The sequence below is a fragment of the Phalacrocorax carbo genome, chromosome 1 (genome assembly GCF_963921805.1).
Source record: "Phalacrocorax carbo chromosome 1, bPhaCar2.1, whole genome shotgun sequence".
Classification (NCBI taxonomy): domain Eukaryota; kingdom Metazoa; phylum Chordata; class Aves; order Suliformes; family Phalacrocoracidae; genus Phalacrocorax; species Phalacrocorax carbo.
This window is the reverse complement of record NC_087513.1, coordinates 650,481-668,287: the sequence shown is the minus strand read 5'-3', so window position 1 is coordinate 668,287 and position 17,807 is coordinate 650,481. Positions and strand designations below refer to the sequence as shown.

General features: G+C 68.8%; 2 protein-coding genes across 2 annotated transcripts; one reads left to right on the top strand and one right to left on the bottom strand.

The window, feature by feature from the left end:
- The first annotated feature begins 5,790 nt into the window (after positions 1 to 5,790).
- On the top strand, positions 5,791 to 11,145 carry LOC135311561 (C-type Lectin CRL-like). Its single transcript, XM_064441292.1, has 6 exons — positions 5,791 to 6,244; positions 8,837 to 8,914; positions 9,481 to 9,611; positions 9,882 to 10,019; positions 10,441 to 10,555; positions 10,969 to 11,145. The coding sequence occupies exons 1-6, from the start codon at positions 6,205 to 6,207 to the stop codon at positions 11,034 to 11,036; spliced, it is 570 nt and encodes a 189-aa protein (XP_064297362.1). The 5' UTR covers positions 5,791 to 6,204; the 3' UTR covers positions 11,037 to 11,145.
- A 1,497-nt stretch (positions 11,146 to 12,642) lies between these two features.
- LOC135311642 (rheacalcin-1-like) lies at positions 12,643 to 13,969 on the bottom strand. The gene is made up of 5 exons (XM_064441698.1): positions 13,903 to 13,969; positions 13,483 to 13,577; positions 13,259 to 13,402; positions 12,911 to 13,016; positions 12,643 to 12,797 (listed from the first exon to the last, which is right to left on the bottom strand). Exons 1-5 carry the CDS (start codon positions 13,967 to 13,969, stop codon positions 12,730 to 12,732), a joined length of 480 nt encoding a protein of 159 aa, XP_064297768.1. The 3' UTR covers positions 12,643 to 12,729.
- Between the last annotated feature and the right edge of the window lie 3,838 nt (positions 13,970 to 17,807).

Sequence of the window (17,807 nt, the reverse complement as noted above, 5' to 3'; positions counted from 1 at the left end):
CCCTGCTCTGCCCCCACACTTTGCCCCTTTGCCCCGTCCAGCTCCGTGGGGAGGTCGGGGAACGCGCGGGGCTGCCCGGCCGCCGTCCCGCGTGGGTGCCACAGGGGGGTCCGTCGTGCCCTGCCGGGGCCGGGCGGCGGGGGCAGGGCCGGTACCGCGGGCGCGGCGGAGGAACACGCGTGGGCAGGGGTGCCTGGGCGCACTTTATTGTCGGGGGACGCCCGCGGCGGCGGGGGAGCTGTTGGGGTCTGGAGGCAACCGGGGGCGCGGGGTGTGGGGGTGCGGGCTGTGAGGATGCACGGTGCAACGGGTTTTGGGGGTGCGGGGATTTGGGGGCGCGGGGTGTGGGGGTGCGGGCTGTGAGGATGCACGGTGCAACGGCGTTTGGGGGTGTGGGGTGTGGGGGTGCGGGCTGTGAGGATGCACGGTGCAACGGGTTTTGGGGGTGCGGGGTTTGGGGGCGCGGGGTGTGGGGGTGCGGGCTGTGAGGATGCACGGTGCAACGGGTTTTGGGGGCGCGGGGTGTGGGGGTGCGGGCTGTGAGGATGCACGGTGCAACGGCGTTTGGGGGTGTGGGGTTTGGGGGTGCGGGCTGTGAGGATGCACGGTGCAACGGGTTTTGGGGGTGTGGGGTTTTGGGGGCGCGGGGTGTGGGGGTGCGGGCTGTGAGGATGCACGGTGCAACGGCGTTTGGGGGTGTGGGGTTTGGGGGTGCGGGCTGTGAGGATGCACGGTGCAACGGGTTTTAGGGGGTGTGGGGTTTGGGGGTGCGGGCTGTGAGGATGCACGGTGCAACGGGTTTTAGGGGTGTGGGGTTTGGGGGTGCGGGCTGTGAGGATGCACGGTGCAACGGGTGTTAGGGGGTGTGGGGTTTGGGGGTGCGGGCTGTGAGGATGCACGGTGCAACGGGTTTTGGGGGTGCGGGGTTTTGCGGGTGCGGGCTGTGAGGTTGCACGGTGCAACGGCGTTTGGGGGTGCGGGTTGCCGGAGTTGGGGTTTGACGCGGGGGGACGCGGTGTGTGGGGTGTAGGGCGCAGTCGGGGGGGCGCGGCTGCCTCGCAGGCCCCTCCTAGGCTGCGTATTTGCAGATGAAGGGTTTCCTCTCGCCGCAGGACTCGTCCTCCCAGGACAGGAAACCTGCGGAGGAAGAGGAGCGAGCGCTGGGGGGGCCGGGGAACCCTCCCCGCCGCCCCCCGCCGCCCAGCCCGCCCTCGGGGGCTCCGGCCCCGGCCCCCCCAACCCCTTCTCACCCGTGGAATCCTCCAGCGAGGCGCAGCGCAGCCCCCCGGGGGAATCATCCCCCTCCCAGGCCGAGTAGTGCTGCTCGGAGCCGTCCACCCACGTCCACGCCTGGCCCTGGCGCCCCGCGACGGGCAGGAGGCAAAGGCAGCGTCAGGCAGCGGCCGGGGGGGCGCGGGGGGGCGCGGGGGGGCGCGGGGCTGGGGCGGGGGCGCGGGGGCGCGGGCAGGGGCGTCTCTCCGGCCGGGCTGCGCGGGCACGCGTGGGGAGGGTCCGGGGCGGGGTGACACTGCCCCCCCCCCGGGGGCCGCGGGGGGCACGGGGGGTGCAGGCAGCGCCGCAGGCAGGAGACCCTCACCCGGTGGTAGAGGCCGATCCAGACGTTCTCCTCCTCCTCCTCCCGGCGCTGGCGCTGGGCGATGAAGGCGGCGAGGGCGCGGTGCTCCTCGGGGTGTGCAGCGAGGCCAGGTGGCACCCCCCGCGGGCGGCCCTGCACCAAGCCTGGCAGGGACAGGCAGGTGGGTGGGGGCCTGCCTGCACCGCGGGGGGCCGGCCCGGGCACCCATTGCCTGCCCCACCACCCAGCACCCCAGCACCCACCAACTGCCCCAACACCCACCTTAACAACACCTACCCCAGCACCCACCACTCTCCATCCCACCACCTGCCCCAGCGTCAACTGCCTTCTCCCAGCATCCACCACCCATCCACTGCCCAACGCCCACCACCGCCCACGACGCCCACCGCCACAGGACCCACCCAGCACCTGCAGGAGCGATGCAGGATAAGCCCAGCTGGAGCAGGGCGCAGCCACCCCGACAACTTTATAGGCGCAGCGGCCGGGGCGTCAGGCAGATGGGGCGGGTGGCACCCACTCCTGGGAGATGCCTGGCCCCACTGGTGGCCACATCAAAGGCAGGGGGTGCCCGGATCCATCCCAGGACAGAGGGCAGGGGGTGCCCGGATCCATCCCAGGACAGAGGGCAGGGGGTGCCCGGATCCATCCCAGGACAGAGGGCAGGGGGTGCCCGGATCCATCCCAGCACAGAGGGCAGGGGGTGCCCGGATCCATCCCAGGACAGAGGGCAGGGGGTGCCCGGATCCATCCCAGGACAGAGGGCAGGGGGTGCCCGGATCCATCCCAGCACAGAGGGCAGGGGGTGCCCGGATCCATCCCAGGAGAGAGGGCAGGGGGTGCCCGGATCCATCCCAGCACAGAGGGCAGGGGGTGCCCGGATCCATCCCAGGACAGAAGGCAGGGGGTGCCCGGATCCAACCCAGGACTGAGGGCAGGGGGTGCCCAGATCCATCCCAGCACAGAAGGCAGGGGGTGCCCGGATCCATCCCAGGACAGAAGGCAGGGGGTGCCCGGATCCAACCCAGCACAGAGGGCAGGGGGTGCCCAGATCCATCCCAGGACAGAGGGCAGGGGGTGCCCGGATCCATCCCAGGACAGAGGGCAGGGGGTGCCCGGATCCATCCCAGCACAGAGGGCAGGGGGTGCCCGGATCCATCCCAGGACAGAGGGCAGGGGGTGCCTGGATCCATCCCAGGACAGAGGGCAGGGGGTGCCCGGATCCATCCCAGGACAGAGGGCAGGGGGTGCCCAGATCCATGCCAGGACTGAGGGCAGGGGGTGCCCAGATCCATCCCAGCACAGAGGGCAGGGGGTGCCCAGATCCATCCCAGGACAGAGGGCAGGGGGTGCCCGGATCCATCCCAGGACAGAGGGCAGGGGGTGCCCAGATCCATCCCAGGACAGAGGGCAGGGGGTGCCCGGATCCATCCCAGGACAGAGGCAGGGGGTGCCCAGATCCATCCCAGGACAGAGGGCAGGGGGTGCCCGGATCCATCCCAGGACAGAGGGCAGGGGGTGCCCGGATCCATCCCAGCACAGAGGCAGGGGGTGCCCAGATCCATCCCAGGACTGAGGGCAGGGGGTGCCCGGATCCATCCCAGCACAGAGGGCAGGGGGTGCCCGGATCCATCCCAGGACAGAGGCAGGGGGTGCCCGGATCCATCCCAGGACAGAGGGCAGGGGGTGCCCGGATCCATCCCAGGACAGAGGGCAGGGGGTGCCCGGATCCATCCCAGCACAGAGGGCAGGGGGTGCCCGGATCCATCGCAGCACAGAGGGCAGGGGGTGCCCGGATCCATCCCAGGACAGAGGGCAGGGGGTGCCCGGATCCGTCCCAGGACAGAGGCAGGGGGTGCCCGGATCCATCCCAGCACAGAGGGCAGGGGGTGCCCAGATCCATCCCAGGACAGGGGCAGGGGGTGCCCGGATCCATCCCAGGACAGAGGGCAGGGGGTGCCCGGATCCATCCCAGCACAGAGGGCAGGGTTGCCCGGATCCATCCCAGGACAGAGAGCTGTGGACGCTGCACAGATCGGTGGGGGTGGCAGGGTGTTGCCTGACATCCTGGCTACAGCCCTGTCCCCTCGCCCTGGCGATATGTCTGGGGTCTCCTCGGGGTCCCTGGCATCATGCCCCACCCCCGGAGCGCCGGCCCGTGTCAATGGCCCCGCAGCCCTTCATGGCCTGAGATCAAACGCCTCTGCCCGGCATCAAACCGGTCGCGGGCGCTGCGCCAAGCCAGCCGACACGGCAGGGAAAGCGCCAGTGCAGCCGGTCTGAGGGGTCTCCAGCGCCTGTGCAGGGGGCTCAGCACCCAGCCAGGGTGTCCGCCTGCCGGGTGCAGGGCTCGGCACCCAGCCAGGGGGCTCAGCACCCAGCTGTGGGGTTTGGCACCCAGCCTTTGGCACTGCTGGAGCAGCCGAAGGGCGGCCCAGCTGTAATGGAAACATACTGGCAGGGAAGGATCTCCCCTTACCGGGGAGCCCGCGGCATCCTTGATAAGGGCGGCAGAAAGAACTGGTAATAACGAGCGGCCCTTCCAGGAAAGCAGAAGTCGGTAACGGCCGTGCCAGCAGCCGGTGACCCTTCCTGGGCACAAGGAGAGCCCTGGTTGGGGTGCGACGCTGCACAGCGGGGGGCGCTTGGGAGGGGTGAGGGGGCATGGGGGGGACAGGGGGTGGGAAACACCGGGGTGGGATGGAGTGGGGTCACTGGAAGTGGTGATGGAGGGGCGAGCCAGGGATGTGGAGGGGCGATGCAGGGATGCAGAGAAGCGAGCCACAGATGTGGAGTTGTGAGACAGGGATGTGGTTGGGTGAGCCAGGGATGCGGAGGGTCAAGCCAGGGAGGCGGAGGGACGAGCCAATGATGCAGAGGGATGACCCAGGGATGCAGAGGGACAAGCCAGGGATGTGGAGGGGCGATGCAGGGGGGAGACCCAGGGTGTGGAGGAGATGGGAATGTGGACGAGAGAGGCAGAGACGCAGAGGGTCAAGCCAGGGATGCGGATGGGTGATCCAGGGATGCAGAGGGGCGATGCAGGGATGCAGGGGGGAGACCCATGGTGTGGAGGAGATGGGGATGTGGACGAGAGAGGCAGAGATGCAGAGGGACAAGCCAGGGATGCAGAGGGGCGATGCAGGGATGCAGGGGGGAGACCCAGGGTGTGGAGGAGATGGGGATGTGGACGAGAGAGGCAGAGTTGCGGAGGGACAAGCCAGGGATGCAGAGGGGCGATGCAGGGATGCAGGGGGGAGACCCAGGGTGTGGAGGAGATGGGGATGTGGACGAGAAAGGCAGAGATGCGGAGGGACGAGCCAGGGATGTGGAGGATCAAGCCAGGGATGCGGAGGGGCGATCCAGGGATGCAGGGAAGCGAGCCACAGATGCGGAGTTGTAAGACAGGGATGTGGTTGGGTGAGCCAGGGATGCGGAGGGTCAAGCCAGGGAGGCGGAGGGACGAGCCACAGATGCGGAGGGTTGAGCCAATGATGCAGAGGGATGACCCAGGGATGCAGAGGGATGACCCAGGGATGCAGAGGGATGACCCAGGGATGCAGAGGGACAAGCCAGGGATGTGGAGTGGCGTGCAGCCACCTTTGGGCCTCGGTTGCATCAAGAACCCACAACTGCAACGGTCAGAAACCAGCCTCAGCCCCGGCCTTGCGAAAGCAGGAGTGTGGGCAAGCATGGCCGGTCTCAAGGGGAGGTGATGGAGGCGATAAACGTGTGGGGTGTTGGCGGGGAGGGGCGGATGCTGATTTCAGTTGCGATGATGGTCCTTTGTGTCCCCCCCCTTGGCCAAGTCACTGCCTGAGCCCCACACGGCCACTCGCTCACTCCCTCGGTGGGATGGGGGAGAGAGTCAGAAGGGTAAAAGTGAGAAAACTCATGGCTTGCGCTAAAGACGGTTTAAGAGGGAAAGCAAAAGCTGCACACAAGCAAAGCGAAACAAGGAATACATTCATCCTCCCCACGGGCAGGCGGGTGCTCAGCCATCTCCAGGAAAGCGGGGCTCCAGCACGCGTAACGGTGACTTGGGAAGACAAACGGCATCACGCCAAACATTCCCCCTCTTCCTCCTGTTGAGCACTGCCTGCAGCGCTCCTCTCTGATCGGGCCCTGCATCCTCGTGGGTCAACTGGTGGGACCTCGTGGGAGTCACGGCAGCAGTGCTGGGCTTGGCGTGGGCACAGGTCTCACCTCACTCAGACCCGCCAGGGACACTGTGGTCTCACCCCTGGTGACCCCCAGAATCGCTGTGCTTCCCACTCCTGGTGACCCCCGGGATCCTGGTGCCCCACAGGTGTCCGTAGGGGCAGCGTGGGAGCAGCCAGGCAGCCGAGCTGGTCTCACTGGGAGCGCTGGGGGCGCGGGACGCCCTCGTTAAGGGCAGAGCAGAGAAGCTGCGATAATGAACCCACAAAGCAGAAGTGTCCCGGCTGCTCCAGGAAGGCTGTTCTGCCCCGCGCCCGCCCCGCACCACAGCCATAAAAGCAGCGTGCGCCAACCCAGGGAGCTCCCGCCAGCACAGCCGTCGCCCCCACAGGCAGGGGGACCCTGGGGGACCGGGCTGCCCCCGGGACGCAGGTCACCCACCCAGAGACATGTCAGCCACCGGCCAGCCCCGCTCCCAGGAGCCGTCTGGTGAGTGCCTCCTCGCTAACACCTCCCGCAGCGTGTTCGCGGGCGATGCCAGCAAATACTCCCAAGAATATTCCTGCTTTGCGAGTGGCGTGTGGTGACGGGGACGTGCAGGAGCCAGCGGCCTCCTGCCCTGTGCTACGGGGTGCCATGAATGTCATGAGCCTCACGCACCCACGCCGGGGCTCACCCTATAGGGGTGGCATTACAGGTGCCTGGCCGCAGGGCTCAGCACCCAGCCAGGGGGTTCAGCACCCAGCTGGGGGTCCAGCACCCAGCCGGGGGTCCAGCACCCAGCCAGGGGGTCCAGCACCCAGCCAGGGGGTCCAGCACCCAGCCAAGGTGTCCAGCACCCAGCCAGGGGTCCAGCACCCAGCCAGGGGGTCCAGCACCCAGCCAGGGGTTCAGCACCCAGCCAGGGGGTTCAGCACCCAGCCAAGGTGTCCAGCACCCAGCGAGGGGTCCAGCACCCAGCCAGGGGTCCAGCACCCAGCCGGGGGTCCAGCACCCAGCCAGGGGTCCAGCACCCGGCCAGGGGGTCCAGCACCCAGCCAGGGGGTTCAGCACCCAGCCAGGGGTCCAGCACCCAGCCAGGGGGTTCAGCACCCAGCCAGGGGTCCAGCACCCAGCCAGGGGGTCCAGCACCCAGCTGGGGGTCCAGCACCCAGTCAGGGGTCCAGCACCCGGCCAGGGGGTCCAGCACCCGGCTGGTGTCTGGCTGTGAGAGGGGCTGGGTGGGGGTGGGCAGAGCGCCATCACTCCCCATTTGCCCGTGTGGGCCAGAGAGGATGAATGACCCTCGCAGGGAGGTGGAGACCCCGGAGGCAGCGAGGGCAGTGGGGTGAAGGTAGCACGGCCACCCTTGGCACCCCCGCCTGCCGTGCCCGTCCTTGCAGAGCCCTGCAGTGGGATGGGGACACCTGCAGCCCCCCCACCCCTCTCCCTACAAGCCCTCTCCCCCGTGGCCACGGCGCTGCTGTGGTCACATCGAACCTGCTCCCTCCCTGTCGCCGCTCCCAGGAAGGCTGCACCGTAGAGCCAGACTGGTTGGGGTTGAGGGACCTTCAGAGACCATCCAGGCCACCCCCTGCCATGGGCAGGGACATCTCCCACTCGATCCCATTGCCCAAAGCCCCGTCCAGCCCGACCTTGAACCCTTCCAGGGACGGGGCATCCACAGCTTCTCTGGGCAGCCTGTTCCACAGCCTCACCACCCTCAGCCTAAATCCTTCCCTCCCTCTGGCCAGCCTAAACCTGCCCTCTGGGGTGGGTCACGGCAGGACCCCAGACACCTTCACCAGTGCACGGGCGGCGGCGGCAGCTCGAGCCCATCCCCAGCACGTCCCCGCTTCCAGGGAACTGGAGCTGCCGCTGCCCTTGGGTGGCTGCAAAGCCCGCAAGCGGCACTTGCCCGCTGGGCTCCCGGGTGACCATCAGCCACGCTCGGAGGTACCCGGAACGCGGCTGTGACCTGTCCCCAGGGCGACCGCCGCTGCACGGTCCCCAAAGGCCATCCCTGCTCCCGGGTGTCCCTTTCCCGGCCCTCCCTCACCCTGATGGGTGAGGGGTCCTGCTGTACTGTAGCTCTGCTCCTCTGGGTGCTGAGCTGGGCACGCCCTGCCCTCTGTGCTGGGATGGATCCGGGCACCCCCTGCCCTCTGTCCTGGGATGGATCCGGGCACCCCCTGCCCTCTGTCCTGGGATGGATCTGGGCACCCCCTGCCCTCTGTCCTGGGATGGATCCGGGCACCCCCTGCCCTCTGTGCTGGGATGGATCCGGGCACCCCCTGCCCTCTGTGCTGGGATGGATCCGGGCACCCCCTGCCCTCTGTGCTGGGATGGATCTGGGCACCCCCTGCCCCCAGTCCTGGGTTGGATCTGGGCAACCCCTGCCTCTGTCCTGGGATGGATCCGGGCACCCCCTGCCCTCTGTGCTGGGATGGATCCGGGCACCCCCTGCCCTCTGTCCTGGGATGGATCTGGGCACCCCCTGCCCTCTGTCCTGGGATGGATCCGGGCACCCCCTGCCCTCTGTGCTGGGATGGATCCGGGCACCCCCTGCCCTCTGTGCTGGGATGGATCCGGGCACCCCCTGCCCTCAGTCCTGGGATGGATCCGGGCACCCCCTGCCCTCTGTGCTGGGATGGATCCGGGCACCCCCTGCCCTCTGTCCTGGGATGGATCCGGGCACCCCCTGCCCTCTGTGCTGGGATGGATCCGGGCACCCCCTGCCCTCTGTCCTGGGACGGATCTGGGCACCCCCTGCCCTCTGTGCTGGGATGGATCCGGGCACCCCCTGCCCTCTGTGCTGGGATGGATCTGGGCACCCCCTGCCCCCAGTCCTGGGTTGGATCTGGGCAACCCCTGCCTCTGTCCTGGGATGGATCCGGGCACCCCCTGCCCTCTGTGCTGGGATGGATCCAGGCACCCCCTGCCTCCATCACAGTGGGTCTGTGGTGTGAGGGAGCCTGCTGAGCCCTATTGCCCAGCTGGGCAGGTACCCCCCGAGCAGCCCTGGCATCCCGACCCCCGGCTGCTTCTCCCCATGCTGGTCCCCCCCCAGCGCTCACGGCCCTTCCTCTGCTCTCTCTGCAGCAGAAGAGATGAGTGTGGGGCCCAGGCTCGCTGCCCCCCGCCTGCTCGGCTGCCTGCTCCTCCTGGCCTTCCTGGGAGGTGATTCCCTGCCCGGACCATGGGCCCTCACGGGACACGGGTGCAGTTCCCCCGCGCCAGGCAGCAGCGCCTGATCCCGCACGCCCTGATCCCCCATCCCTGCTCCTGATCCCTGATCCCCAATCCTGGATCCCTGATCCCAATTCCTGCTCCCTTGTCCCTGAGCCATGATTCCCAAGCCATCATCCTCAATCTCTCATCACGGATCCCTGATTCCCAATCCCCACTCCCCATCCCCATTCTGTGGCAGCCCCCTGCCAGTGGGACCCCTCCCCACACCCTGCTCCGGGCACCCCAATTGCTGGGTGCGTGGCAGAGCCTGGGGGGTTGTCCCTGGGGTGGTTGCCCCGGGTGGGGGTGTTGCTGGGTGGGGGGGTGTGCCCGGGTGGGGGGGTGTCCCCGGGTGGGGGTACTGCTGGGTGGGGTCTGGGGGGCTGGTGCCCATCTGGCCCCACACCTGCAGCAGACATCCCGGCTCCCTCCCCGGCGGTGGGGGGCACGGGCCGTGGGGCAGCGGTGGGTGCCCCCTCCCGTGGGACAGCAGAGGCTCTGCCTGCGTTTTGAAGGTGCCCTCGCCAGCCCCCCCAGCCCTGCCCTGGAGAGGATGCCGGCAGCCAGCTGCCCCCCGACCTGGCTCTACTACCGGGGGTTCTGCTACGGGTACTTCACCGAGAGGAGGACCTGGGCTGAGGCTGAGGTGGGTGCTGGCACCGCCGGGGGGCGCTGGGGGGTTCCCCGCGGAGGGGCGGCAGGCGCGGAGTGGGGGCATCGCCCTGGCCAGAAGCAGGACCCCAGCGGGGGGGGGTCTGCAGCGAGGGGAGGGCTCTCCTCTACGCAGACATGGTGGCAGGGTCGGGGGCTCTGCTGCTCTCCCCCACCCCCGGGCTTTCTGCGCGGGGGTGCCCGGCACCCAGTGCCTGGTGGCTGCAGGTGCTGGGTGCTGAGCCGCCCGCCTGTGCCCCCCCAGACCGAGTGCAGGCGGTACGGCCCCAAGGGGCGGCTGGCCTCCATCCACAGCCTGGGGGCCAGCAGGGTCTTTGCCCGCTACATCATCAGCCAGAGGGATAGGGACAACACCTGGATCGGGCTGCAGGACGAGGAGCACGTGAGTGTCAGGGGGCTGCGCCTCTGCCCGTCGGCTGCCTCAGCCCCCCACCCTGGGCACCCACTGACCCCCTGCCCTGGGCACCAACTGATTCCTCTCCCCCAACGCAGGCACCCTCTGACCCCCTGCCCTGGGTACAAACTGACCCCTGTCCCCTACCCAGGCACTCACTGAGCCGTCTCCTGCCCAGGCAGCCACTGATCTCTGTCCCCCACCCCAGGCACACACTGAGCCCCTCCCCGGGGCACCAAATGATCCTTGTCCCCCACCCCAGGCACCCACTGACCCTGTTCCCCTGCTCTGGGCACCCACTGCCCCTGCCCCAGGCACCCACCGACCCCAGCCCCCCAACCCAGCCCCCCGCTGACCCCCGGCCCCTGCCGCGGGAGCCCCCTGACCTTCATTCCCCCGGCACCCACAGACCAGGCGGTGGAAGTGGTCCGATAACTCCGTCTTCAACTACAAGCGCTGGGCCCCGGGGCAGCCCAACAACCGGTGGAACAGGGAGGACTGTGTGGTGCTGGAATGGTCCTCAGGTGAGCTGGGTCCTGGGGGTTGGGGGGGCTGGCATGGCCATGCCGCATGACTGGGACCCCCAGCCGCTGCAGGAGAGTTGGGGTGTCGGGGTGAAGGAGGGTGACGGAGAGGAGGCGTGATGGAGGTAGGGGTGAGGGAGATGATGGAGGTGGGTGGTGATGGAGATGAAAGGGGTGATGAAGGTATGGGTGAGGGAGGGGAGATGGAGATAAAAGGGGAGATGGAGGCAAGGGTGATGGAGGCGGAGGGTGAGGGAAGTGATGGAGGTGGGGGGTGATGCAGGTGGGGGGTGATGGAAGTGGGGGTGAGGGAGGTGGTGGAGGTGGGGGTGATGGAGGTGGGGGTGATGGAGGTAAAAGGGGGTGTGCTAGGGGGTGGCAGGGCTCTGGGTGACTCACTGCCCCCCACCCAGGTTTCGAGTTATGGCATGACTACCCCTGCTCCAGCAGGTTCCCCTTCCTGTGCCAGCACGAGCTCTGAGGGGCAGCTCTTCCCCTTGGGGTGTGGAGATGCCCCCACACCTCCTGCCCTGCCGCCCCCGCGCCCCTCCCTGCCCACGGCCCAGCTGGGACCCCGGCGGGCAATAAACTTTGGCTTGAGCACCCAGCACCCACCTGCGCCTGTCGTCCTTCCCCCGCATGCGTGGGCACGGGCAGTGCCACCGCCAAGGCGCTCACGGCCCAGGGAGCCGGTGCCCGGCCCCACGCCGGGGACACCTCCTTCTGTGGGGACACTCCTGCTGGGGCCATGTCCTGCTGGGGACATGTCCTGCCTTGGGGACACCCCCTCCCCTGGGGACATGACATGTCCTGTTGGGGACACCTCGTGTTCGGGACACCCCCTGCCCGGGGCTCACCTCCTGCCCTGGGGACACCCCCTGCCCTGGGGACATGTCCTGTCCCGGAGACACCCCCCGCCCCACGGCGCCAGCGCACCCTGGGGGAACCGTCCGGCCCTCGCTTATTTTGATTGTAAAATGGAGAAAAATGTGTAGAAAACCGGGGGCGGCCGTGGGGGGGCGGGAGCTGGGGGCAACAGGGTCCCTCCTGCAGGTTTGGACCCCCCTGCGTGGACCGCCGGGCACGCACCCACGGGAATGCCCCCTCCTCCCCCCACGCCGCTCCGCGTGGGAGCCAGCGGGTCCGGCCGGGGTTAGGGGGCAGGGGCGGGGGGGCGCAGGGACGGGGAGGCCCTGCTCTGCCCCCACACTTTGCCCCTTTGCCCCGTCCAGCTCCGTGGGGAGGTCGGGGAACGCGCGGGGCTGCCCGGCCGCCGTCCCGCGTGGGTGCCACAGGGGGGTCCGTCGTGCCCTGCCGGGGCCGGGCGGCGGGGGCAGGGCCGGTACCGCGGGCGCGGCGGAGGAACACGCGTGGGCAGGGGTGCCTGGGCGCACTTTATTGTCGGGGGACGCCCGCGGCGGCGGGGGAGCTGTTGGGGTCTGGAGGCAACCGGGGGCGCGGGGTGTGGGGGTGCGGGCTGTGAGGATGCACGGTGCAACGGCGTTTGGGGGTGCGGGGTGTGGGGGTGCGGGCTGTGAGGATGCACGGTGCAACGGGTTTTGGGGACGCGGGGTGTGGGGGTGCGGGCTGTGAGGATGCACGGTGCAACGGCGTTTGGGGGTGCGGGGTTTGGGGGTGCGGGCTGTGAGGATGCACGGTGCAACGGGTTTTGGGGGTGCGGGGATTTGGGGGCGCGGGGTGTGGGGGTGCGGGCTGTGAGGATGCACGGTGCAACGGGTTTTAGGGGTGTGGGGTTTGGGGGTGCGGGCTGTGAGGATGCACGGTGCAACGGGTTTTGGGGGTGCGGGGTTTTGGGGGTGCGGGCTGTGAGGATGCACGGTGCAACGGCGTTTGGGGGTGTGGGGTTTGGGGGTGCGGGCTGTGAGGATGCACGGTGCAACGGGTTTTAGGGGTGTGGGGTTTGGGGGTGCGGGCTGTGAGGATGCACGGTGCAACGGGTTTTGGGGGTGCGGGGTTTTGGGGGTGCGGGCTGTGAGGTTGCACGGTGCAACGGGTTTTGGGGGTGCGGGGTTTTGCGGGTGCGGGCTGTGAGGTTGCACGGTGCAACGGCGTTTGGGGGTGCGGGTTGCCGGAGTTGGGGTTTGACGCGGGGGGACGCGGTGTGTGGGGTGTAGGGCGCAGTCGGGGGGGCGCGGCTGCCTCGCAGGCCCCTCCTAGGCTGCGTATTTGCAGATGAAGGGTTTCCTCTCGCCGCAGGACTCGTCCTCCCAGGACAGGAAACCTGCGGAGGAAGAGGAGCGAGCGCTGGGGGGGCCGGGGAACCCTCCCCGCCGCCCCCCGCCGCCCAGCCCGCCCCCGGGGGCTCCGGCCCCGGCCCCCCCAACCCCTTCTCACCCGTGGAATCCTCCAGCGAGGCGCAGCGCAGCCCCCCGGGGGAATCATCCCCCTCCCAGGCCGAGTAGTGCTGCTCGGAGCCGTCCACCCACGTCCACGCCTGGCCCTGGCGCCCCGCGACGGGCAGGAGGCAAAGGCAGCGTCAGGCAGCGGCCGGGGGGGCGCGGGGGGGCGCGGGGGGGCGCGGGGCTGGGGCGGGGGCGCGGGGGCGCGGGCAGGGGCGTCTCTCCGGCCGGGCTGCGCGGGCACGCGTGGGGAGGGTCCGGGGCGGGGTGACACTGCCCCCCCCCCCGGGGGCCGCGGGGGGCACGGGGGGTGCAGGCAGCGCCGCAGGCAGGAAACCCTCACCCGGTGGTAGAGGCCGATCCAGACGTTCTCCTCCTCCTCCTCCCGGCGCTGGCGCTGGGCGATGAAGGCGGCGAGGGCGCGGTGCTCCTCGGGGGTGTGCAGCGAGGCCAGGTGGCACCCCCCGCGGGCGGCCCTGCACCAAGCCTGGCAGGGACAGGCAGGTGGGTGGGGGCCTGCCTGCACCGCGGGGGGCCGGCCCGGGCACCCCCCGTCCCAGCACCTACCTCTGCCTTCCTCCAGGTGAGCTCCTGGCCGAAGTACCCGTAGCAGTGGTCCCTGAAGTCCAGCCAGCCCCGGGGACATTTGCTCGCCTGCACCCCTGCTCGGGGGGGTGGGTGGTGTCAGGGCCTTCACCCCCATCCCACCTCCTAGCACCTGGCTGCAGCCAGGATCCGGTGGGCGGCAGCCCCCGGGGGGCTCAAGGCCTCCCCAGCTTCTGTCTGGGGGGGCTGCTTCCCGGCCCCATATTTCGGGGTCCCCCCAGCGCCCACCCCTGCCCGGGGGGAGCACTGCCCATCCCCGGCCATGCAGGTAGCTGCGGGGGTGCAGGGCAGGCAGCAAGGCATGGGGGTGCCTGGGGTGTGGGTAACGTGGGCGAAGGGCAGGGGCAGGGAGTGGGGGACGAGTGGGGTGCAGGGGCTCACCTTGCAGCGAGGGGTGCAGGGCCAGGCAACTGAGCAGGCAGAACCCCAGGAAAGCAGCTTGTCCCATCCTCTCCCTTCCCTGCAAAGAGAGAGGAGGCGTGGGGCTGGCCCGGGCACCCACCGCCTGCCCCAGCACCCACCACCCAGCACCGCACCACCTGCCCCTGGACCCACTGCCTGCCCCAGCACTCATCCCCCAGCACCCACCCTGGCACCCACCGCCTGCCCCAGAACCCACCACCCAGCACCCCACCACCTGCCCCAGGACCCACTGCCTGCCCCAGCACCCACCAACCCATCACCTCCACCAGCACCCACCACCTGCCCCATCAACCAGCACCCACCAATCCAACACCTACCCCAGCACCCACTGTCTACCCCAGCACCCACTGCCTGCCCCAGCACCCACCACCCACCACCCACCACCCCATCACCTCCCCCAGCACCCACTGCCTGCCCCAGCACCCACCTCCCTCCACTCCAGCACCCACCTGCCACCCACCAACTGCCCCACCACCCAGCACCTTCCCCGGCGCCCACCGCCGGAGCACCCACCCAGCACCTGCAGGAGCGATGCAGGATAAGCCCAGCTGGAGCAGGGCGCAGCCACCCCGACACCTTTATAGGCTCAGCGGCCGGGGCGTCAGGCAGATGGGGCGGGTGGCACCCACTCCTGGGAGACGCCTGGCCCCACTGGCAGCCACATCAAAGGGGAGAGGCGGCTGCCCCACGGCTCCAGCTTGCCAGGACCCCCAGCCTGGGCTGCCCCTCGCCCAAACACGCCCGGAGGCACCGGTCCCTGGATTGATGTGTCCCTGCTCCCCCTCGATGCTGGCAGCCAGGGCCACCCCAGCAAGCCTGCAGCAGAGCCCCTCGTCCCAGAGTCACCTCTGCACCCCCAGCAGCAAGTGCCAGCTGTGGGCGAGGCCCCCAAACACACAGGGAGACCCCAGCCCCCCTGCCTAGCCGAACACCACGGTCCCAGCCCCACCACCCCAAGCCCCCAGGCACCCTGGGTGCTGCCCTCACTCTCTGCACCCCAAGTGCTGGGGCAGGGCACCCCCTGCGGAGGCAATGCTGACTGACCAGCACAGGGGAGCGGTGCTGTGCTGGGGCGCAGCGTTGGTCCAGCAGCAGGATCGGCCCCAGCCCTGTTCACACGGGGTCATGGGGACCGTTCCGGCAAAGCCCTGCCCGTATCCGTGCTCTCGGGCAGCTTCTGGCATTCACCCAGCGATGGTGCCCGGCCCTGGGCTGCACCTCGCCAGGCTGTCTCCTCTGTGCTGGGCAGTGCCCAGTGGCAGCCCTGGCATCCTGGGATGCACCGCACCAGCGTGAGCACACATGGCTCCGGTGTGAGCACACACGGCTCCAGTGTGAGCACACACGGCTCCGGTGTGAGCACACATGGCTCTGGGGTGAGCACACACGGCTCTGGGGTGAGCACACACGGCTCCGGTGTGAGCACACATGGCTCTGGGGTGAGCACACACAACTCCGGTGTGAGCACACACAGCTCTGGGGTGAGCACACACGGCTCTGGGGTGAGCACACATGGCTCTGGGGTGAGCACACATGGCTCCCGTGTGAGCACACACGGCTCTGGGGTGAGCACACATGGCTCCCGTGTGAGCACACACGGCTCCGGGGTGAGCACACACGGCTCTGGGGTGAGCACACATGGCTCCCGTGTGAGCACACACGGCTCCGGTGTGAGCACACATGGCTCTGGGGTGAGCACACACGGCTCTGGGGTGAGCACACATGGCTCTGGGGTGAGCACACACGGCTCTGGGGTGAGCACACACGGCTCCGGTGTGAGCACACATGGCTCCGGGGTGAGCACACATGGCTCCCGTGTGAGCACACACGGCTCTGGGGTGAGCACACACGGCTCTGGGGTGAGCACACACGGCTCCGGTGTGAGCACACATGGCTCTGGGGTGAGCACACATGGCTCCCGTGTGAGCACACACGGCTCCGGGGTGAGCACACACGGCTCTGGGGTGAGCACACACGGCTCTGGGGTGAGCACACATGGCTCTGGGGTGAGCACACACGGCTCTGGGGTGAGCACACACGGCTCCGGTGTGAGCACACATGGCTCCGGGGTGAGCACACATGGCTCCCGTGTGAGCACACACGGCTCTGGGGTGAGCACACACGGCTCTGGGGTGAGCACACACGGCTCCGGTGTGAGCACACATGGCTCTGGGGTGAGCACACATGGCTCCCGTGTGAGCACACACGGCTCCGGGGTGAGCACACATGGCTCCGGTGTGAGCACACATGGCTCTGGGGTGAGCACATACGGCTCCGGGGTGAGCACACACGGCTCCGGGGTGAGCACACACGGCTCCGGTGTGAGCACACATGGCTCTGGGGTGAGCACACATAGCTCTGGGGTGAGCACACACAGCTCTGGGGTGAGCACACATGGCTCCGGTGTGAGCACACACGGCTCCGGTGTGAGCACACACGGCTCCAGGGTGAGCACACACGGCTCCGGTGTGAGCACACATGGCTCTGGGGTGAGCACACACGGCTCTGGGGTGAGCACACACAGCTCTGGGGTGAGCACACACGGCTCTGGGGTGAGCACACACGGCTCTGGGGTGAGCACACATGGCTCTGGGGTGAGCACACACGGCTCTGGGGTGAGCACACATGGCTCTGGTGTGAGCACACACAGCTCTGGGGTGAGCACACACGGCTCTGGGGTGAGCACACACAGCTCTGGGGTGAGCACACATGGCTCTGGGGTGAGCACACACGGCTCTGGGGTGAGCACACACAGCTCTGGGGTGAGCACACATGGCTCTGGGGTGAGCACACACGGCTCCGGTGTGAGCACACACAGCTCTGGGGTGAGCACACACGGCTCTGGGGTGAGCACACACGGCTCTGGTGTGAGCACACACAGCTCTGGGGTGAGCACACACAACTCCGGTGTGAGCACACATGGCTCCGGTGTGAGCACACACAGCTCTGGGGTGAGCACACACGGCTCTGGGGTGAGCACACACGGCTCTGGGGTGAGCACACACAACTCCGGTGTGAGCACACATGGCTCTGGGGTGAGCACACATGGCTCCCGTGTGAGCACACACGGCTCCGGGGTCAGCACATATGGCTCCGGGGTCAGCACACACGGCTCCAGTGTGAGCACACATGGCTCTGGGGTGAGCACACATGGCTCCCGTGTGAGCACACACGGCTCTGGGGTGAGCACACACGGCTCCGGTGTGAGCACACATGGCTCTGGGGTGAGCACACATGGCTCCCGTGTGAGCACACACAGCTCTGGGGTGAGCACACATGGCTCCCGTGTGAGCACACACAGCTCTGGGGTGAGCACACACAGCTCCGGTGTGAGCACACACGGCTCTGGGGTGAGCACACATGGCTCCCGTGTGAGCACACACGGCTCTGGGGTGAGCACACATGGCTCCCGTGTGAGCACACACAGCTCTGGGGTGAGCACACACGGCTCCGGTGTGAGCACACATGGCTCTGGGGTGAGCACACATGGCTCCCGTGTGAGCACACACAGCTCTGGGGTGAGCACACACAGCTCCGGTGTGAGCACACACGGCTCTGGGGTGAGCACACATGGCTCCCGTGTGAGCACACACGGCTCCGGGGTCAGCACACACGGCTCTGGGGTGAGCACATACGGCTCCAGTGTGAGCACACATGGCTCCCGTGTGAGCACACACGGCTCTGGGGTGAGCACATACGGCTCCAGTGTGAGCACACATGGCTCTGGGGTGAGCACATATGGCTCCAGTGTGAGCACACACGGCTCTGGGGTGAGCACATACGGCTCCAGTGTGAGCACACACGGCTCTGGGGTGAGCACATACGGCTCCAGTGTGAGCACACATGGCTCTGGGGTGAGCACA